Source organism: Rhinatrema bivittatum, chromosome 1 (assembly GCF_901001135.1).
Source record: "Rhinatrema bivittatum chromosome 1, aRhiBiv1.1, whole genome shotgun sequence".
In the NCBI taxonomy this organism is placed as follows: domain Eukaryota; kingdom Metazoa; phylum Chordata; class Amphibia; order Gymnophiona; family Rhinatrematidae; genus Rhinatrema; species Rhinatrema bivittatum.
Window position 1 is genome coordinate 721,123,490 of NC_042615.1, and position 23,555 is coordinate 721,147,044.

Below are 23,555 nucleotides of genomic sequence, written 5' to 3' on the forward strand. Positions count from 1 at the left end.
CATAAAACAGGGGTGCATTGTAAACATAAACTAAAACAATGGTGCGGAAAAGGCAGTTACATATAACAGGGTGATTAGAACTTGGCGGAGAAAGAAGAGAAAGGACAGGTTAATAATTAATTTAAACATGTAAACAATAGTGGAGGTGGTTAATCATGGTGTAGGTATGTTTATGTTTGTGATATATGTTTGTGAGGATAAGTATTGGGTAATATGTATCATTTTATATGTACTGTTGGGTATAATGCTGCTATAAAATTATATATTTAAAATATTGTATGTATTTGATGTTTAATATAATAAAATATGTATATGTTTGGGAATAAACAATAAATATGATGAAAATTTATTCATGATATAATGTTACATTACTAATCAGTGTCAATAGTTTTAGGATTCCCCATTGTGTTCTGTTGATGTAACACATCGCCACTTAAGAACATAAGAAATTGCCATGCTGGGTCAGACCAAGGGTCCCATCAAGCCCAGCAATTGTCTGAGGTTATATTGTTCCTTGACCCTGTTTCTGAAGACATTCTCTCCAGTGCATGGAACGTCAGCAAGTCTTTCTTGCACTTCTAAATGGGAGATCTGAGGCCTGCAGCCAGGTGAATTTGCGCACCTCTATCCCCACAGTAGTCATGCTCTATGCCACTTTGAAAATGTAATAGGTCGAACGGACCCTGTGTTTTCGACATGCCACTTTGTTCAGTGTCTTGCTGCTTTCCAGGAAGCTGCTTGGCTACTGCCTGCACTTGCTTTAGAATGTTCTGCAAGTACTGGCTCATGAAGAGCTGGTAAAGCCACTATGTGAGAGATTAGCATAGCTTCCTGAAAATCCTCTCTCTCAATAGAATCCATGGCACCCCCGGATGTCATGCGCTGTCACTAAGCACATAACACACCCATCATGTGGGTCCATGATAGACATGGTCCTGCCACATCGATGACACCGATGGAACCCGCTAGACATGTTGGAGCAAAACAAGGATGCAAAAAAATCAAATTTGATGGCGGTGGAGGGTGTGTAATGCAGAGTTCATATTGAAACAGATATACTGCAAAGGGTTAAATTGTTTGATACAGGGAAAGAGCTGTATTTAAAGAATGCTTGTTCACAGACAGAGGAACAAGAGGATTAATGCAAAGTATGAAAGTGTGAGATTCTCCTGTGGTTTTATTTCCTGCTGTGAGAGGCTCTGTGACTGCATTGTCTATGTAAACAGATACCAGTGCTGACTTTAAAATGCTTAATGCAAAGCAATGTATGTCTTAAGCTACTGTGAGCTTTTTCCTTTGTTTACAGTAATTAGAACTGATATCCTCCTGCTTTGAAACAGGCATGGCAGGAAACGGCAGTTATGCAATACAGGCATTGTATCGCTTTTAAAAAATACATTCTAATGCTGTACACAAATGGGGGCAGGAGAGTGTTTTCATACTTCCAAACTGTGAATAATTGTACCACACGGGTTAAAGATGGTGATTTCAAAAAGGTAGATGAATGGTGGATGTACCACACCGGAAAAGGAGACATCATTGCATGTCACAACCAATAAGAGGGGAAGACCAGGGACAGTGGTGCAAAGGAATTGTAATGTGAGAAGGACTGAGTACTAAGACCAGAGTGACACACCCAGCCTGTATAAAGGTGGGAGACGAATGACAGAAAAGTGCAGACTGGCCAGAATGACAGAAAATTAAGTGCAGACTGGCCATCAAAACTGAAGAGACAGCTGCATCAGCTGGTTTCCCTGATTCCTGTTCCAGTGCAAGTTACTCCAGGGCCTAGAAATCCTGTCTGCAGTTAACTCTTCGACTGCCTAGAGACTCTGCTTGCAGTGATCATCTCTTAAGAGCCGATTTTCACAGGGAAGTAATTTGCCACCAATTTGTACATAGCTTAGCTCTCTATTCAATATTCTCTTTATTACCATTTATGCTCTATTGTAATCTTTTTTATTATTGCCAGAAGAAATATCTTATATAATAGCTAAGAAAAAAATAGAACCACTTTTTTTTTTTTTTTATAATTACCCTCTCTGAATATTTATATAAGAATATAACAGACAGGAAATTGGGGGGAGGGTTGATGAATGCTTGGTCAGTTCTTATAAAGCTGATCATTTAGAGGGTTGCAAGGGCATACACAGAAACATCCAGCATAGGTATACAAGACTGGGCAAAATGCGAGGGATCTTCAAACCCACACACAAAACAGAGGGTCAATGGCTGGCAGGCAGCAACTGCCCCACTGCTCTACTGCTCTGGAGCAGTGAACGGAAACTTAGAAAACATGCTGAAAACCCTTGCCCTAAAGAACCTGGAGAAGAAGAATTCTAAAAACATTTAGACCCAGACAGTTTAGGCCATTTTTTTCCTGGACAAAATTGATAAAATATCATCCTTTCCACCAGGATACAAATAATGAAGAGTCTATTTATTTGGGAAAATTTTGCGCCTACTAGTATTACAAATTTAGGATTTAATTAAGACCTTAAAAACTATTCTGCCCTTTAAAGGACTGATCCAATGCCCCACTAAAATGTATCAGTGAGGACAGAGCCAGCTATCTTTGCTTGGCCATTAATTTTTTTCTGGCAGAAGGCCATGTACCCAATTTACTTAGAGCAGTTTATGTGCGACCTGCTCTTAAAAAAGAATCTTGGCAGCAATGACTTTTTCAATTCCAGACCTATTTCCAACCTTCCATTTTCAGCTAAGCTTCTGGAAAAGGTGGTGCTGAAACAGTTACAAAATGTTATTGATGAAAACTCAATCCTTGACATTTAGCAATACAGCTTTAGAGATAAACATAACACTGAAACCCTCTTGCTTTCTTTAATTGACGCCTTTTGTCAAGTGTTTGATAGTGGTACACAGTTTTTTGTTTTTTCTTTAAGTACTTTTGGACGTTGCTGTTGCCTTTGGCACAATTGACCATGGACTAAAGTGATTGAAAGATAATGGAATCATTAACACTGTTAAATTGGTTTGCATCTTTTCTCGAGGGTCGCACTTAATGGATTGCCCTGTCTGGATCTAAACCTGAAGTTTTTAAACTTAAGACAACTGAACTCCAGGGCTAAGCTCTCTCAGCCTGTCTGTTTAATATCTATATTGCTCCAATCTGTCGTGTTCTTACGAATCTGGATGCAGGATACTGAATTTTCAGAGATGACAATTTTTACTGCAATTAAGAATTCCCCTAAAAAGTCATCCAGCTTGAGAATGCTTCAGATTTGGCTAAGTGCCAACAAATTGCTGCTCAACATGAATAAAACAGGTATCTATAAAGTTATCCCAAAAAAGGCATTCCTTTTTCTTTGATAGTGGATAAGACCTCAATACCTATTGTTTCTCAGGCCCGTAATCTGGGGGTCATCATGGATTCTAAATTATTCATAAAACCCCACATTAATAAAGTAGCAAAGGGGGCCTATTATAAAACTCCACCTACTATGAAGACTATGTCCTTTTTTCTGCAAAAACGATCTAAAGACTATTTTATATGCTCTTGTCATGTCATCTCTGGATTATTGCAGTGCTTCCCTTGAACAACTTTAAGAGCACTTCAGCGTGGGCAAAATTCATCAGCTCATAGTGTCTGGTATCTCAATTCGGCAGCATATTTTTCCAGTTTTGTAAAAACTCCACTGGCTGCCAATTTGCCGCCATGCCAAGTTCAAGGCTCTCATGCTGCTTTCTAAGGTCTTACATGGGCTTGCTGTTTTAGTGCTGCACTTAAGGTTTATTGTCCACCAAGGTCCTTGAAATCTGATTCACAGAATCTCCTTGATGTTCCTTCTTTCCGTATATGTCGATTAGATGAGACACGAAAACGTCTTTTTTACGTGCAGGGCCCCAAATTATGGAACCTACTGGCACAAGGCATAAAGGAAGAGAATTCAGGAAACTGGTAAAGTGTTTCTTTTTTAAACAAGCTTTAATTAGAAAGAGGTAGGCCATTTTCATTCTAGTTTTCATTTCTGAGGTCAACTTGGTGTATCTAAGTTTGGATAATTGAATATTATATGGTAGAGATTAAGGCCCTTTTTAAGTATTCATTTTAATCTAGCTTATTGCTAGAGACTAGATAAATGTATCAAGGATTGGTTAATTTGATTACATTGCAGGCAGAGTTTAAGGTCTTATTTTATGTATTTGTTTTTATGTTTTTAGTTTATGAGCCAGTGTGTCATGTTTGGATATTTTTATATGTCTCATTTTATGTTTTAATCATGTATGTTTTTATGTAAACTGCTTAGACAGTATGATAAGAGGTCTGTAAATTTATAAATAAATGAACAAGGCAAGAGACTGTTGGACCCTGTGATGGATAGCCAAATCTGAAGGAAAATGCATGAATAAACTTGTTCAAAACTTCAGAAAGGAACAGAAAAGGCTTGAATCACGATCTCCGGGCTCTGCAGAAAAGAGAGACTGAAGGGATCCCACAAGGACACATGGCATAATAGCATATCATGGGCATGCCCAGTGAGGCTCAAAGTTCTAGAAACTTTGACATAGTTTTTCCGTGCCAAGCTCCATCAGATGATGTCACCCATGTGTGAGGAGTGCATCCTGCTTGTCATCTGAGAAACCAATTTACTACGGCCATGCTTGTGCAATGATGTTTATCTTCACCATGTCCCAAAGGATCTTCTAGAGAGAACTAGCAATCAATCAGAGGAGTCTGTGGGCACATGTAAGTAAACCTGCATTCCAATTTAGCAAAAAAGCATGGGGAGCTGATGTGTAGCTACTCATATGCATGGAGCAGAACTTTAAGAACATAAGAAATTGCCATGCTGGGTCAGACCAAGGGTCCATCAAGCCCAGCATCCTGTTTCCAACAGAGACCAAACCAGGCCACAAGAACCTGGCAATTACCCAAACACTAAGAAGATCCCATGCTACTGATGCAATTAATAGCAGTAGCTATTCCCTAAGTAAACTTGATTAATAGCCATTAATGGACTTCTCCACCAAGAACTTATCCAAACCTTTTTTGAACCCAGCTACACTAACTGCACTAACCACATCCTCTGCCAACAAATTCCAGAGCTTTATTGTGCGTTGAGAGAAAAAGAATTTTCTCTGATTAGTCTTAATGTGCTACTTGCTAACTTCATGGAATGCCCCCTAGTCCTTCTATTATTTGAAAGTGTAAATAACAGAGTCACATCTACTCATTCAAGACCTTTCATGATCTTAAAGACCTCTTATATCCCCCCTTAGCTGTCTTCTCCAAGCTGAACAGCCCTAATCTCTTCAGCCTTTCCTCATAGGGGAGCTGTTCCATCCCCGTTATCATTTTGGTTGCCCTTCTCTGTACCTTCTCCATCACAACTATATCTTTTTTGAGATGTGGCGACCAGAATTGTACACAGTATTCAAGGTGCGGTCTCACCATGGAGCGATATAGAGGTATTATGACATTTTCCGTTTTATTAACCATTCCCTTCCTAATAATTCCTAACATTGTTTGCTTTTTTGACTGCTGCAGCACTCTGAGCCGACAATTTTAAAGTATTATCCACTATGATGCCTAGATCTTTTTCCTGGGTGGTAGCTCCTAATATGGAACTTTTTCACTTTTTTGACTTCTGGGGGGAAACTGGTTGATCAATGGCCTTTGAGCCACTGAAAAGCACCTGAAGGTCCTGGAGAAGTTTGTGAACCACAGAGTCCGCTGGAGGTTGAAGAAGCTGAAAGAGCCCAAAGACGTCTGTTTTCAGGTCTTTTTATATCCCGACATTGATAGAGTCTTTGCCAGCTTATCTGAGAACCTGGAATAGCAAAGATCCTCTGGAGGGGAGGTAAGTCTGCAAGAGGATCAAATGAAATCCCAGTGGAATCCTTCCCATCTCCTGAACATGGGGAGAAAATTAAGCCATGACCCCAAATGATGAAGGTGGCCACAGAGGCAGAGAACTCAGACTGGATAGAGCCCACTTCTTCACCCTCAGATTTGTGAAGGAATTCCCCTGGAGAAGAAGAATCCACCACCTCATGGTGAGGGCTTACTCCCAACACCAGAATCTCTTGAGGTGAAAAACGCATTGGTGTAGCACTTGGGGCAGTCCACTAGGTGGAAAACTTTCTTCCACCTTGGCATAGATGTTCTAATCTCCCTCTTCTTCTTTGGGGCTTTAAAGTGACAAACATTCTTCATTTGTTCTGATAAAACTGGGCTTCCACTGTTTGGGGAACCCTCTGAGCTGTAGTTGGAGAAGAAACACCAGTAAAGCTGAAGCAGAACCTGACATTACTGCTGCTTCTGCTGTAATAGGGGCTGGTTCCAAGGCCATCCACATCAGTTGCCTCGACTATGCCAGTCAACTGGCACCCCCTAGTTGCATATATGGTGCTGGTAGCTCCTTCCATACCATGACACTAACCGCAGGATTCTTGGACGTTGCAACGAAGTGCTCTGTTCTGACATGACTGATACTGCTATCTGCTACACCGAGTGTGTTGACTGTGCCTTGGAATGCAAGTTCTATCCCAATTACTCAGATAGCTATATTCCACCTCAAGGAAAGGCCTGCTTTGTCCAAGTCTTGTGTGAATCTTCTCTTCAGCTCTTGGGGGGGGGGGGGGGGCAGGGAGAAAACTCCAAAGGTGGTCCCCTATGCTGCTTTATTCAATGATACAACTCAACCCCTGACCTGAGACAGATCCAGAGTTCGGTGCCATGGGGTGAGGGAGTAAGAGCCTTCCGGCATGAAAAGATTCCTGCCTCAACTTCTTGCTCTGGGTAGTAACCGCCGCAATAAGCAAGCTACACCCATGCTTATTTGTTTACCCAGACTATGTAATTCAGTCCTTGTTGGTTGTTCTTCATTCCCCTTTCCGTTGAAGCAGAGAGTTATGCTGGATATGCATTGAAAGTGAAGTATTAGGCTATTTTGGTTTGGGGCAGTAACCGCCGTAACAAGCAAGCTACTCCCCGCTTTTTTGTTAATGCAAATCCTTTTTTCCACATTTCCTCTTGCCGTTGAAGCTTACAGCAATGTTGGAGTCTTAGAGCAATGTTGGAGTCACATTAACCGTGTGTATGTTTACTGAATAAGGGTATTATCTCCAGGTAGTAGCCATCATTCCCGCGAGCCACCCACTCTTCATTCACGTCCTCTTGACTTTATGGATCCACAGTGTTTATCCCACGCCCCTCTGAAGTCCTTCACAGTTCTGGTCTTCACCACTTCCTCTGGAAGGGCATTCCAGGCATCCACCACCCTCTCCGTGAAGAAATACTTCCTGACATTGGTTCTGAGTCTTCCTCCCTGGAGCTTCAAATCGTGACCCCTGGTTCTGCTGATTTTTTTCTGACTGAAAAGGCTTGTCGTCGTTTTTGGATCATTAAAACCTTTCAAGTATCTGAAAGTCTGTATCATATCACCTCTGCTCCTCCTTTCCTCCAGGGTGTACATATTTAGATTCTTCAATCTCTCCTCATAAGTAATTCGATGAAGACCTTCCACCTTGCTGGGCAGACCGGATGGACCATTTGGTCCTTTTCTGCCCTCATTACTGTGTTACGGGAACTCCTGTGCAAGTTCACTAAAGTCTTTACTGAGCTCCGAGAGCGGAGTCCATATTGATACCACTGGATGTCGTCACCCACATGTAATGCTTAAGTCATGCCTGCCTGTCAATGGAGAAATATCTACACACAAACACTGTACTGTGTGTATAGCTTTAGTGAAGAGAAAAATGTGGTAATTGTTAAGATTTTACTAAGTACTAATTTAGCTTATTCTTTAAGATCTTTAATGCTCTTAGGGACTGATCTACTAAGGTTATTTTTTTCACATTCTGTACATATGGAAAAAAAGCTTGGTAAATCAGATACCTAATATGGACTTTTTCCAACTTGGTAGATTATGTTTCAATATACATTTGTCATTATCTGAAATAAGAAAACATCCAAACTCCTTTTTTAAAAATGCCATTTTTGTGTGAAAAGATAAAAACTGAACAATTTTATCAATGGCTCTTTCTATACAATTACATAGTTATTCTCAAGAATAATGTGAAAGATAATTACTGATAAGAAAAACTGCTTGTATATTCACAATGCTCAAGTTGAACTGAGTAGATATTGTGTTCACTTTAACCTGGTCTACATGCCTATATGAAAAGCTCTAAATGGAAACAATAGATGTCATAAAAGGTGAGTAGTGCTACATTCTGAACAGATCAAGGCACATGTGCTATGGTGGTTTCTCCATTGGTTTCCATACTGCTGAACAAAGAAAGATGTCATCAGATGCCTTCCTGGAAATATGGGGCATGACACTTAGTTTCACCTTCACTAAGGAGAAGAACTAGTAATATATTTATAGTAGGAATCATGACAACTGATCTTCTAATGCAGACAGAAATGCAAACAGAGCCGTGTGAAATTTTTTAATAAGAAAACAACATTTCTAAATATTAGTTATAGAATTCTAGATGCCACATTGATCCCAGAGAAAACTGGCATTAATTTTGACTTTAAAATCTCTTTTATTAGCTCAATGTAAGAATCATCAGATAACTACTCAAGACCAGACAGGTCATATATTATGTTTGTTCGATAACAGGCATCACAACTTCCAAATATTAAGGTATGTATCATGAATGACACTTCTACAACTCCTCTCTGCAATACAAGTCATTACAATTCACACAAGTAGGTCCTATTTCCCTTTCATGATCTTGCTTTCTACAGACATTAAATACAGTCATATTTAAAGAGTAATAAAGCAAATGAAGAGCTGCAATCCATTTTGAACCAAAAGCACAAAACATACCTATTTGCATCTGCACATTTCACTAGTATTGTTTCCACCACTGGCTTAAGTAGTCGCTGAAGCTTTGCCCGTTCAGCCAAATGATGGCAAGGAGTATATGCCAGCATAGCTCGTAACGTTTTCTGAAAAGAATGAAAAACATGCAAATGATGTCAAGTAAAGCAGAGTTGCTTACCTATAATGGTGACATCATCCGATGGAGCCCGACAGGGAAACACTATGTCAGTTTCTAGAATTTGGAATGAGTCTCACTGAGCATGCTCATGGCATGCCATTATACCACTTGCCCTTCGGTCTCTTTTTAGCAAAGAAATGAAAATGTCAAAGAAAACATTTCCCTGGGAAGGTAGGTTAGTTTCATGAGTACTGATATTCTGCAATCCTAATAGCTGTTACAGGTAAGCAACTCTACTTTCTCAGAGGACAAGCAGGAAGGAATTGGTCATCCTTAGCCACCTCCCCCCCACCCCCCAAACAAAAAAGAACAATAAAACCAGTGCCAACAGGTACATGAAAATTTTTTTTTTTGCTGGCAACAAGTCTTTTTTTGAATTTTATTCTCAACCTATGGAGGCAGCCTGGAAGAAAAACAACAGGTCCCAGGCAAAAAGAAGTTGGGTTCTACACCTCTAACAAATTCCTAAGGACAGATGAACCAAGCATATTGCCACGTCAGTCACCCCTATCCAGACATTAATGAGAGAACTCCACATCACAGCCCTGCCCTGCCCTTCTATGGGGGCAGATCACAAATGAGCCACCGATGCTGCCATGACTCAGACAGAATGAGTCTTGAAATGGCCCAAAAAATTCAATCTCAACTAGGCATACGGAAGGAGATGCAATCTGCTAACCAATTAGAGACTTTGGCAATGGTGATCCCCAGCTTGTCTGCATCAAAAGAAAAGTTGGATGGACTTTCTATGGGCTTCTTATGTAGAAGTCAAGGATCTTTTGCAATCCAAACTGTACAGCACTTGTTCAATTTGGTGGACATAGGGCCTGGGAAAAAATATTGATTAGTTAAGATGGAATTCTGACATCACCTTTAGTAAGAACTTAGGATAGGTGCACTGGACCAACTTATCATAGAAAAACTTGATATAAGGAGGATAAGGTACAAGAACCTGAAGGTCAGTGACTCCACATGCCGAAGTGACCACCACCAAAAGTATAACCTTCCAGGTCAGGTACTTCAGGTCACAGGAGTGCAGTGGCTCAAAGGGAGCTTTGTTCAGCTGGGATAAAACCACACTGAGGTCCCAAGACACAGTGGAAGCTCTGAGAGGCTTCAAATCAAGCAAATCCCCCATGAAACCTACAACTAAAGGCTTTACATAGAAGTGCTTACCTTCTTCATCGTGATAGGAGGCGCTAATCACACTGAGATGGACCCTAATGGGAGGTGGCCTTGAGATCAGTTTTAGACAAATATAGAATGTAATCAAGCAGTTTTTTGTGTAGAAGCAGAAGAAAGGATCTAGAGCAGGGGTGGGCAAGTCCGGTCCTCAAGGGCTGCAAAAACCAGTCGGGTTTTCAGGATACCCCTAATGAATATGCATGAAATAGATTTGCATACAACTGAGGCAGTGTGTATGCAGGTCTCTCATATGCATATTCATTAAGGATATCCTGAAAACCCGACTGGGTTTGCAGCCCTCGAGGACCGGAATTACCCACCCCTGATCTAGAGCCTTTTGCTCATATCACATGGCAAACCTCCTCCATTTCATTCTATTAGAATTTCTAGTAGAATCTGTCCTTGAAGCCTAAAGACCACAAAATGCATCCTCAGTGCAAGGGATTGCAGAATCAAACTCATCCAAGCAGTGAGTGATGAATACTTGAGGATGGGATGGCGCAACCTGCCCTGATACTGAGTGATGAGAGTTGGGGGAAAAACCCTTAACTTGATTAGTTCCCGGATGGACATCTCACGCAGGAGTGAGAACCAGAACTATCTCGGCCAAAAGGCGGCTATGAAGATCATGGTCCCCCTGTTTTCTTTGAGCTTTGATAAAACATTTGCAACTAGTGGAATAAGAGGATATGCATACATAAAACCTTTGTCCCAATGCAGAGCAAAAGTGCCCCCTGTCTGGAAGACAGTGGGACCTTTCCTGTTCCAAAGAGACATGAACAAATCCACCACTGGAGTTCCCCAGCAGTGGAATATCTGGTTTGATATTCTTTGATTCAAGGACAAATTGTGTGGCTGCAAGCACTGACTTGGTCTGTCCACCAACTCATTCTCCACAGCGGCCAACTCATTCTCCACATCATCAGAAATTGCCCAGCCACACAGCTGGACAACCTCCTGACAAACAAGGTATGAACCTGTACCTCCCAGCTTGTTGATTTAATACATAACCACGTGATGGTCCATCTGCACAAGGATAGCTTTATGGGACAGATGATCTCTGAAAGGCCAAAGAACATATCACATTTCCCAGAGCTCCAGGAAGTTTCTCTGAAACAGCTTTTCCTGAGTGGACCAACAGCCTTGGATGCAGAGACCATCTATATGAGCTCCCCAGCCCAGGTGAGGCACTTCCTTCATAAGGACAATCTGGATTGGAGCAATTTGGAAGGGGATTCCCCTAATTAGACTGGACTAGAGTTCCTGAGCCACTGAGTGATCCAGATGCAGTCCCGTAGATCTTGAATGGCCTGGAGCCACCGAGACCTTAAGGTCCATTGGGTGCTTCAATCTAAAGATATGCCATAGATGTCATATGCATCACTGATGACATGAGGCCCAACAGCCTCAACATGTGCCAAGCTGATGTCTGCTATTGGGCCTTATGGCATAAACGATGCATGTGACTCCCATGACAAGTCTTTTACAAAGAAGTCAGGACATACTTGGAGAAGAACCCCTGCCCTCTTTGTCTTAGTGGAACAGGCTTGACCACTTTGACCATCAAGAGAGAGCAGAGCTCCTTTAGAAGCACTTCATGATGTGTCAACTGACCCCCAAGACAGGTGCAGTGATCGATCTTGATGAGAGACCCAATAGATTTTATTTGTACTCTCTTTTGATGATGCTGAGGACCCACACATCCGAGATTATAATGGGCTACTGATTAATGTAAAACCGCAGCCTTCCCCCGACGAGGTGGTCCTCTGGCATGGGTACTGGGATCCTCTATGCTCTCTACAATCCAGTCAAAACTCTGCCCCAGGAGTTGACTGGTTATCTGGGGCTCAGGTGCCCTCTGATGCTTCGAACGTGCATAAGGAGCCTGCTGCAAATTAAACCAAGGGGACAGAGACTAGTGCCTCCTCAGGCGGAAGAAGTGCCTCCTCTGCCCTGACTTCAGGTACTTCCTGGAGGTGGCAGATGTCTAGAATGACTGTGGAGAGCTGCTGGCTTGCTGCATGATAATCTCAGAACTTTGCCTTTGCATCCTTAACCCTATTACTGAAGAGAGTCTCTCCAGTACACAACATGTCAGCAATTTCCTGCACTTGCAGGGAGAGATCTGAGGCCTGCAGCCAAGTGAGTCTGCATGCCCCAATGCCTATGGCAGAAATTCTCAATGCCGTTTTGAAAACATTGTAAATTGAACAGACTGTTTCCTTTCCGTACTTCAACTCTTTGTCTACCAGTGACTGCTTTTGAGGAAGCTGCTTGGCCATCCCTTGCACTTGCTTCAGGATGTTCCAAATATACTTGCCCATGAAGAGCTGGCAGGTTGCTACATGGGCAATAAGCATAGCATTTCCACCCAATAGAATCTATAGCTCTATAATTCCTACTGCGGGCACAGAGGACTAGATTCAGGACCTCTTGGCCTTTTTCAGAGTGGATTCGACGACCACAGATTGGTGTGGCAGCTATCGCTTGTCAAATCCAGGAGAGCTTTGGATGAGGTAGTCTGCATCCACCATCCTATTTACGGAAGACACAGAGGGGGTTCTTCCACATTCTCATCCTCCTGAAGAATCTTGTGAACTGGGACTGCCAATATTTCCTTAGGGGGCTCTACATACTGGAGGATGTCCAGTATCTTGTTTCTGGATTCTTACTCCATCTATAACAAATGGAATGGTCTTAGCCACTGCCCGCAAAAATCAGATTAAAGAGAGGGCCTTCTATATGGTGGAGGTGAGGGATCGGAGATAAGCGGTAGGCCCTGCAGCAACTTTTCCATGGCCTGCTGGATTGTTTTCTCCAGTTTCACCTCAAAAATCATTGCTGCCAATCCCGACTGGGAAGCAGGAGGGGTGGCAACATCCTCTTCGGAACCAAGAGGTGGATTGGTGGCATACAATGCCCCTGGCATTTTTTTTTTTTAAATTCATTCTGCTTTTCGACACTTTAATAAGTGTCGAAAAGCAGAATGAATTCCTTGCAATCTTGCTACTCTTCCTCTCCCTCCCCTATGCAAACCTTGCAACTCATCATTCCCCTCCCTATAAGCAATATGCAACCCTCCCCCCTCCACTTTGAATTCTATACATTCCGTCCATTTCCATCCCCCCTCCCTCTACCCCATTCTTTCTTTCCCCCTACTCCATCCCCAATCATTTCTCTCAATATCATCCCAGTTATCCAACAACCTCTATTTAAGTCTCGTATTAATATATAGTTTATTTAATTTTATTCACTGTTTTTTCCATAAGTTATAAGTTATATGTAAAGCCTCTGTTTTGCTGATTTTGAAGTTATAATGTAAACCGAACTGATGTTATTCTACGAAGTCCGGTATATAAAAACCACAAATAAATAAATAAATAAATAAATTTAAAGCAGATTACATTCAAGTACTGTGGGGATTTCCAGAGGATAATCTCTCTCCTCGTCACAGGGCCACTTAAGGTGGTTCTTGGCTGGGGCTGGACCAAACCTACTCCTGGCTAATACTTCTTTGGTTTCCCTTGATGATCGGCATGGGACTTCCTCGATCCTGAATTTGAAGAGGCAGAACCTGATGCCTTCTTCAAGCTGGAGCAGAATGACAATGGTCTGACTCTGGGTTCCCTACCAGCCACTGACGGCAAGGAAGATTATTGTTCCCCTGACATCTGTGCAGCTTCAGGATTCTTCAGTATTGATGGATCAGTCTTCCAGTGTCCAAACAGAAGTTCTAAAAGATCCAATTGAGACTGTCATCCTTTTGGGGTCATTTCCATGCACCAGCGGCACCCATGGACACCATGCAATGCCCTCAAGCACAAGACACATCTATCATGGAGGTCCATAATAGGGATTGTCCTAAGACATTGAGGGCACTGCTGGAACCCACTAGAGAAAATGCAATGAACAAAAGGGATGAAAAATTGAACTCTATGGTGGCGACAGGTCAATGCCCCAGCAGGCATGGAAGCTTCCACTGCAGCGGGAAATGACAGCAAATGGAAACTTAGGAAAATACAGAAAAACCTTACCCAGGGAACAACAAATGATGGACAGCCTGAGCAGAAGAAAAAAGCACGAAAAATGTATAAAAAAATACTTCAGATAGGATGAGAAGAGGCTAGAACTACAACTGAAGGGCTCCGTGGAAAAAGAAACTGGAGAGACCCTGGCATGGCATAATGGCATACATGAACATGCCCAGTGAAGCTCAAAGTTCTAGAAACTCTGGCATAATTTTTTTGGGTCAGGCTCCATTGGATGTGTGAGGACTGTCATCCTGTCATCAGAGACAAAAAAAAATTAACACATCTTAACATTTATAAATGCTTTACCAAACGTTTTGAGATCCAGCAGCAGGCCAAACCAGCCTTTCCCAACAAATGAAACCAAGATGTCTGGCTGGAGTTTGGATGGAATAGTTATCCACTCTATAGTGTACTAGAGCACAAATAACTTCTACAAATTTAACCAGTAGGTAATGCTACATTACTAAGTGATAACAAACCTATTTTGAAGCTAGATTTGATTCCTAAAATACTGTACAACCAATTAAAATGCTTTGATATGGATTACAGCTCCCTCTAGTGGAAAAAACTGGGAAGAACCTTCAAAGTATAGCAAGTGTAACCAGTTTACAATCCTTCTGAGTTGTTTTTAATCATTACAATGCCATTCATTAAACATTAAACTACAAAAGGAGTTCACCGCCAGGATCCTGCATGTTATCAAAGAATATTTCCAGCACAAGTGTACACATTTTTTTGTCCCAACAGTTTTGTCCTCTTCCTTTGGGCTTTCCAACTCTGTTTTATATTGTACTAAAGTTCTATGAACCTTCATGTGTAATTATTTGGGGATTCCCCACCCCATTTTTTTTTAAAACTCTACCCTGACTCCTGTCTAAACAATCATACTGGCAATCACTGGCCAGGACCACCATCTCTCTCTGACCACTAGGGATCACCGTTTGGCCACTAGGGATCACTGTTGTGCAATGGCAGAGACTTCCTCCTCTCCAGGGACTATGAATAGTGCCCTCTGTAGTATCCTCTACCCAGGCAGACGTGAAGAGCAAAGGCTGAGCTCAGGAACCTGCGTGTGCAGTGCATAGCACTGGGAAACACAACAAATTAACGGGCTTGCTTAGCTAATGCCTACTAGGGCTCTTTTTGAGGAAGGATTACCCAATATACCATTTGACACCAGAAGGGAGACAATATGGCAAGTAACTGTCAGTTCACTGTAATGCAAAAGCATGAAGGAGGTTCTTTTCCACTTTGAAAACAAGACTAGCAGTAACACCTTCTTTCCTGTATCAGTGGTATCTTCTTGCTGACTGAAGTGCAACCTGCTTGCACCCTTATAGTGCCCTCTACAAATGAAACCCTTTGATCTGATGCTTTTTCTACTTTTGACTGACAAGCTGCTCTACAGCCAATTAAAATATTTTATGAACTGCAAAGATTACTTACTAAAGCAGCAACGTAGACTTTATAGACAGGATCAGCACAAACCATGGATAGCACACTGCAGCAGGACTCCACAACAATGTCTCCTGAGATACTGGTCTGAGATGACCCACTAGCAGCAGGCACAGCTCCAGCACTAGTGCTGCTCCCACCACTGCTTCCCGAACTTCCAGTGCTTTCACCATTGGCCAATAGAAGAGCACCACTAACGTCATGGGAAAGACGTCTAAGTGCCATCTCGCGGATATTCCAGTTTCGAGAAAACAAACAGCCAACCAACTCCGTTCCAAATACCTATTTAAAAAGAGATGGAAAAACTTGACATACAGATAAGAACAGGCAATACTATAATGAGCAACACCTAGAAAAAAACAAATGGTGAACCTGCATAGGGGCATGGCTTTACATACCCCATGCTTGGTTCTGCCTCCCTCAATTTCCAATCATAGAATAAGGTGTGGTGGTTAGCGAGTACACCATTAATTCAACTGTTCCAACTAAGACTGTTAACTTTCAGCACTTGATTTTGCACAAGATTTTCATAAAAGTCTGTTCAGACCTGGGTAATTCCTGCTATTGAGTTAAAAAAATATTCTGTTAACTGAATTTAGAAGCACACTAACCAAATCTACTTACACTGCAACAAAGGCCTCTTTCGCCAAACAGGCTTCTTCAGGGGAAATTATGGTTCATAACTATTCTTGTGTTGATACCATGGAATGTATTAAGTGAAGAGAACTCAATCTCTTATTGTTGATTCTACGCTATATTGTCAATTTGCCAATTCACTGTCTCGAGACTTCAACTGTAGTTAATTAGCAGCTTGCTAAATACTAGAGACGTGCATTTGTTTTTCACGAATTAGACAATTTCAATGAAATTGTTTAATTTGTCATGGTTCGAGGGCACCAAAAAATGAATGGAATTTTTCCGAAATTTCAGAAAAATTCTTAGTTCGTGCACTAACACGAAAATCGGAACCCAGGAAAAAAAGAAAAAAACGAACTGCAGGAAAAATGAAATTTCCTGCGGGGGCCCGATATTGAAGCCCGAACCGAAAGAACTAAACAATGCACATCTCTACTAAATACAGCATAATCATATGTGAACTTCAAATGTCTTCTCAGTGTGTTGGAAACCTTCCCTTGTCTATTTGCCAGAGCTGTATCTGTAGCAGACTTCAATGCCTCCTTGCAATACAAATGCAGTGATGTTAGTGTCACATCGAGCCACTGAAGTCTGCTACAGATACAGCTCTGGCAAACAGACAAGGGAAAGGGTTTTATTGTTTCATTATAAGCACTCTGTATATATTTTGGCAATGTTTTATGATGATATTTATTCATGCTATAAATGCATAACACTAAAGAGTTTAGCAGTAGTATGAATGAGGAATGACTGACTAGGATAATTGATTAATATATGTGTGGGTTTTTGAATAGTTTTGTTATTCTTTGCTATTGTCTAATAAAGCTTGCATCTCTCAAATCATTTAAAACATTAGTGGTGTTACTTACCCTATTTTAGGGTTATCTGACAGATATACTATTTTAGGTACCCACATTTTTATTTAAAACCTATATATACATATTTACATACACACATCTTCTGTAATTACAGCTTGGATGTCATTTCTAAGCTCTCCTTAATTTAAAAAGTATGATAAAACACTGTTTGCAGAGCACTCATAGGAATAGCAACCTGTAAAATATTGCCACCAGTTCAAAGTTTTATCCCTTATTTTTAAGTTTTTACAAGACCTCGCCCCTTTATATTTAAGAGACCAGTTAATTCCATACAAATTCACTGGGGTTTCGGGCTTGGCTGACGGAGCTGTCTAAAAAAAATCCTTACTCTGATTTACAGCTTACAGCAACTAGGAGATGAGCTTCATCAGTTATGGGACTCCTTGCTGTATTTAATGTGTTTTCTATTTTACCTTGAAAAACATAATATATTTTACCTTGTTATTCACTGCATTTTAGATTTGTTATGTAATTTGTCTCAAGTACAATCAATGGAAAAGTGAAAGAGAAAGATACGATTAAACTGATTGATTTCTTTTTAACTGTTCTGGCTGGAGAAATGATAATAGATATCACAGAGCTGGCATGGAGGGACATTTAATCTGTTCTTAACAAAAACAAAAGAATAAGACAGTGCATGTGTCACTGTATGCCATCAAGGCTATTTTCTCTATTGAGTAATGCTCTTATTTAATAATCTGCACAAATCAATTGGAAACCAGTTTTAAACATATTCCAAGATGGCGGCATACGGTTCAGTTTTAGAATCGCTTCACACCTCTTTCAAACTCATTTGGGGCGGGAAGTCAAATGGAGGCCTGTACTGTAGATAGCAGTCAAAAGCTTGTTCCACAATCATATTTTCAAAAAATCAGTGCTGGTAGGCCACGGCCAAATGCTCTAAAAGATTCTCATTTCCTTCTGATATCGTCCTACCAATGTAAGGTGGACACAAGAGGCATACACAAGTTACCGCAAGCCATTATTGGTACGTATGTGGCCAACAGGCATTTGAGCCTAGAGAAACATTTAGCTGCCCTGCACCATCCTTTTAAAAACACATTTTTAGATTACTTTAGATGTTATTATGCAGTGCCTGGCCAAACAAAACCAACCCTACATTTTAATCTTTATGTAGTCTCCTTGATAGCTGTAAACACAAAATTAAAGTTACCTGAATCCAGGGCTCAGCTAAATTTTTGTAGGCAGAAGGGATTTGCTGGACTCCATAGTGAGTTAAGTTAAAATTATTCTCTTGAGATCTCCTCTGTGATTCCGCTGCCGATTGCTGTTGTGGGGTTTGGTGCTGTACAGACCGATGAACAGAAGACGAATCCACGGGATTTGTCAAGTCATGACTGTCAATAAATAATGAAAGTTAAGAGTCTTCTCTTAACATTTTTAAAATTATGTAAATAATGTAATTAAATAAAGAAATCAACCCTTCATACTTCAAGTATTTTGCATTAAAATACATTCACTGAAATATCATCTAAACACTCAATTAACTGACGACATACCTATTAAAATCATGGGATCTCCATTTTGATCTACAAAGAGGACAGATGAGAGGCTCTCTGTTTCTTCGACATTCTTCTGCCCCTAAAATAGGACAAAATAATTTAACCCCATAAAAAGATAAGTTAAAAGTAAAAAATATGTATATGTATTTTTTCAATTTTAACAGAGCTTCTTTATTATATCTATTTATATATGTGTAGCAAATTCTTACCTGTTCTAGGCGGCTTACAATTTCACATACACAAATAAGAAAAACAAAACAAAAAAAAAAACTACACTCCCGAGGCCTCCCAGAACAGATGAGCCTTCACCTGCTTCCGAAAGGTCTTATAATCCTGTAACTGATGGATTTCCAAAGGAATCCCATTCCACAAAGAAGGGGCAACCCAGAAGAAAGCTCTATTCTTAGTCTCCTGCAATCTAACGGGCCGATACTGTATACTGTAAGGAGTAATAGCTCGTCGAAAATGCGTGTCCAACCCCCTCCTGAAACTAATAGCACCCGCAACATGCAAATGCATGTGGATGGCCCTATTAGTTATTCCCATGCGATCCAGAAAGCAAAATGTGCAGCCATTAATTTCTGCCGGTGCCGGGGAAGTGTACAGAAAAGAAGAAAAAGCTGCTTTTCTGCACAACCTCCGACTTCATATCATAGCGATATTAAGTCAGAGGCCCCAAAAATACCAAAAAAAAATTTAAAAAAATTTAAAATCAGCCTGCAGCCCGTGGGTCAGAAGACGGATGCTCAATTATGCCGGCGTCCGTTTTCCGAACCCATGGCTGTCAGTGAGTTTGAGAACAGACGCCGGCAAAATTGAGCGTCGGCTGTCAAACTCGCTGACAGCCACTGCTCCTGTCAAAAAAAGAGGCACTAGGGACGTGCTAGTGTCCCTAGCTCCTCTTTTTACCGCAGGCCCTAATTTGCATAGGCCACCCTCCTGAATCATGCACCCAGGAGAGTGGCCTGTACGCTTGCTGGCTCTCCCACGCGTTTTTCTGTATCGGCCTGTAACTGTGGTGCCTTCTTTGACTGCTAATAAAGAAGCCCCCTCAGAACGCAATGATCGCAGCGGAGAACACCAAGACACTTGTGACTTTAAATAATCCTGCCCCTGCCCATGAACTGCCCAGTAAGTCAGGGATAAAATGGAGAAATTACTTACTGATAATTTCGTTTTCCTTAGTGTAGACAGATGGACTCAGGACCAGTGGGTTATGTGCTCTTCTGCTTTCAGATGGGAGACGGAGTCAGATTTCAAAGCTGACGTCACCCTAGATATACCCCTGCAGTGACCTCAGCTCCTCAGTATCCTCCTCAAAAAGCTATTGTGGATATATATATCTTGCTTAAACAACATGATTAAAAACTGATTAGACTTGATGAAACTGATTTCAAAACTGGAGACCACCAGTGCACTCAACCAAGTTAACGCCGACACCAGACTAACTGCGGGATCCTGAACTATGGGTAGGCAACAGCTTACCCATATTCATTTAATCTTGAGGTTCGCTTTTCAAGGCCCTCTTTCTCTGGGGGCAGCCGTGGGTGGGATGCTGAGTCCATCTTACACTGAAAACAAAATTATCAGGTAAGTAATTTCTCCATTTCCTAGCATGTAGCCAGATGGATTCAGGACCAGTGGGCTGTACAAAAGCTACTCCCGGACAGGGCGGGAGGCTGCCCGTGGCCCACTTAGTACTGCCATTGCGAAGGTTGTCTCTTCTCGGGCCTGGACGTCCAGGCAGTAGAACCTAGAGAAGGTGTGTAGGGAGGACCACGTCGCCACTCGACAGATCTCGGCGGGTGACTGTAACTTGGCTTCTGCCCAGGATACTGCCTGGGCCCTAGTAGAATGAGCCTTAACCTGTAGGGGTAAGGGCTTTCCTGCTTCTATGTAGGCTGCCTTGATTACTTCCTTAATCCAGTGAGTTATAGTCGTTCGTGAGGCCGCTTCGCCTTGATTCTTCCTGCTGTTAAGGACAAACAGGCGATCCGTTTCCGATTGTTCCAGGTATCATAACAGGAGTCTGCCGACATTTAGATGGCGAAGGCGGTGGTAGTCTTCAGAGTCCTTATGTTCCTTCTGAGCTGGTAGGCAGATGGCTTGGTTCAAATGAAACTCGGAGACCACTTTCAGTAGAAAGGAGGGGACAGTGCGAAGCTGTATCGTTCCAGGAATGAACCTAAGGAACGGTTCCCGACAGGATAGTGCCTGCAGCTCGGAGATGCGACGGGCAGAACATATTGCCACCAGGAATACAGTCTTCAATGTTAAGAGGCGTAGTGACAGATTGCGCATTGGTCTGAAGGAAGCCCCCGCTAGAAAGTCCAATACCAGATTGAGGTTCCAGAGGGGCACCGGCCACTTTAGGGGTGGTCGAAGTTGCTTAACCACTTTTAGAAAACGGGCTAAGTCCGGATGACCTGATATACTGATTCCGTTCACTTCGGCTCTGAAGCAGGAGGGCTGCTACTTGAACCTTGAGGGAGCTGAGTGACAACCCTTTCTTCATACCATCCTGTAGAAATTCCAGAATCATATGAATCTTGGCTCTCCGCGAGGATACCCCGCGGTCCTCGCACCAGGCTTCAAATATTCTCCAGATCCGTATGTATGCCAGCGATGTTGAGAACTTGAGCGCGCGGAGCAGGGTGTCAGTCTTGGCCTTTGAGTAACCACACTTCTTCAGGATAGTCCTCTCAAGGACCAGACCCGTAAGAGAGAATCGAGATGGATCTTCATGAAGAATTGGGTCCTGCTGGAGAAGGTCCCTGTGTGGAGGTAGGCACAGAGAGCTTCCTGCAAGGAGTCTTTGCATGTCTGCATACCATGGGCATCTTGGCCAATCTGGGGCCACTAGAAGAACTAGTCCCCTGTGGTCTGGAGATGCCGCAGCAGCTAGCCTTCCATCAACTCCGGAGGGAGTTGCCAACGAGGTAAGGTGGGAGGAGCAGAGACGTCGGACAGCGTCGGACACAACACAACCGTTGTAGCTTTGTCTGACATTACTCGGATTACTTGCCCTTGGAGCCTGTGGCTGAATCGCAGGCACGCTAGTCTGACTGCTCGAGCTTCAGTCGGTTTATGTCCCATCCTGCCTCTTCCTTGTTCCCTTGTCCCTGGGCCATCAGTTCCTGACAGCGGGCTCCCCATCCTCGTAGGCTCACATCTGTGGTGAACATGATCCGGTTCGGTGGGGATAAGCTTACTCTCCTGCTCAGGTGGTCTTCCTGTAACCACCACTGACGATGGTAGTTGGAGGCGAATTGTGTAGTCCTGGGACAGTGGGTTCCAGCGTGACAGTAAGGAGCACTGGAGAGGTCACATGTGAGCCCTTGACCAGGGTTAATTATTTATTTGCAGCTTTTATATACAGACATTCATTTAATAACATCACATCGGTTTACAATTAACATAACGATTAGCAATAGTGGTTTACAATTGAACTAGATAGGATAGAAACAATATAAAAAACAAGGCTAATTACAACTAATGAACAGTTGAAGGATTTAGAAGGTCCACACTAGTTGAGTCAATGATTAAGTAGGAGCATAAAACATATTTAAATAGGGTGATATAGAATACAGGTTGCAAAATATTGCAAGGATTGGAAAAACAAATGTTTGAATATCATAGTTAAAAATTGTGAAAAGAAACGCAAGTTGCAAAAATGAACAGAAGGATTGCTAAGTAAAAGATGGCCAAGGGAAAATCCAAGGGAAAATAAAGACGGAAAGGGGTGCAGGCTGGTTGTGGTTAGGAACTAAGGAAATAGTAATATAGACAAATATGCCATAGAACAGTATGGGACGGAAATATATGTTACCGCTATAGCAGTAAGGAGAAAGCTGAAAGGAGGTACAGTGGAAAAGTTTAATGCTATTATGAGGATGAATGAGCATTAGGTAAAAGCTTGTAAGAAGCCATGAGCCTGAGGACTTGGAGGTAGTCCCATACCTTGGGGCGTGTACTGGTCATCATTCGTCGTAATTATTCCATCAGCTTCCTCCTCCTCGGGGGAGGGAGGAAGACCTTGTTTTGTTTGGTGTCGAAACAGGCCCCCAGGTACTCTAGAGACTGAAAGGGCTGTAGACTGCTCTTGACAGTGTTCACGACCCAGCCAAGTTCCTGCAGTAGGTTCTTCACTCTGCTGGTCACCTGTCGGCTCTCTTCCGAAGATTTCGCTCTGATCAGCCAATCGTCCAAGTAAGGGTGTACCAAGATCCCTTCCTTCCTCAGTGTTGCCGCCATGACCACCATAACTTTGGAGAATGTTCTGGGGGTGGTTGCTAGGCCGAAGGGTAGCGCTCGGAACCGGTAATGGTGTCCCAGAACCGTAAATCGTAAAAAACGCTGGTGATCTTGATGGACTGGGATGTGAAGGTAGGCTTCGGAAAGGTCCAGGGAGGTTAGGAACTCTCCTGGTTGTACTGCCATTATTACGGAGTGGAGAGTTTCCATGCCGAAGTGTAGTATCTGCTGATGACGATTGACGTTCTTGAGATCCAAGATGGGTCGGAATGATCTTTCTTTCTTTCTTGGGAACGATAAAATAGATGGAATAACGCCCTGTATTTTGCTGGGGCGTAGGAACCGGAGTTATAGCCTTCAGACTGAGTAGTCTTGTCAGAGTGGCTTCCACTGCCAGTCTCTTGGTGTGGGAGTGGCAAGGTGATAATGATGTTTAGTACCCATTTGTCCAATGTGATCTCGACCCATCGTTGGTAGAAGAGGGAAAGTCGACCCTCTATATTTCCTCTTCCTGTGGATGGGTCGGCCCATTCTCATTGGGGAGCATGGCTGGAGCCTGCCGCCGGGCCTGTTCCTCTCTTGGTTTGTCGGTTCCAAAAGGGCTGGACCTTCCG

At 42.3% G+C, this 23,555-nt stretch overlaps 1 protein-coding gene across 2 annotated transcripts in view; it reads right to left on the minus strand.

The window, feature by feature from the left end:
• MAP3K1 (mitogen-activated protein kinase kinase kinase 1) overlaps positions 1-23,555 on the minus strand; it is a 226,612-nt gene that overhangs the window by 61,159 nt on the left and 141,898 nt on the right. For both annotated transcript variants that reach the window (XM_029576902.1, XM_029576912.1), the window contains exons 8-11: positions 18,685-18,766; positions 18,339-18,522; positions 15,642-15,932; positions 8,805-8,926 (exon numbers count right to left, since the gene is read on the minus strand). In XM_029576902.1, the coding sequence (XP_029432762.1) occupies positions 8,805-8,926; positions 15,642-15,932; positions 18,339-18,522; positions 18,685-18,766 (679 nt within the window). The remainder of the gene's footprint in view (positions 1-8,804; positions 8,927-15,641; positions 15,933-18,338; positions 18,523-18,684; positions 18,767-23,555) is intronic.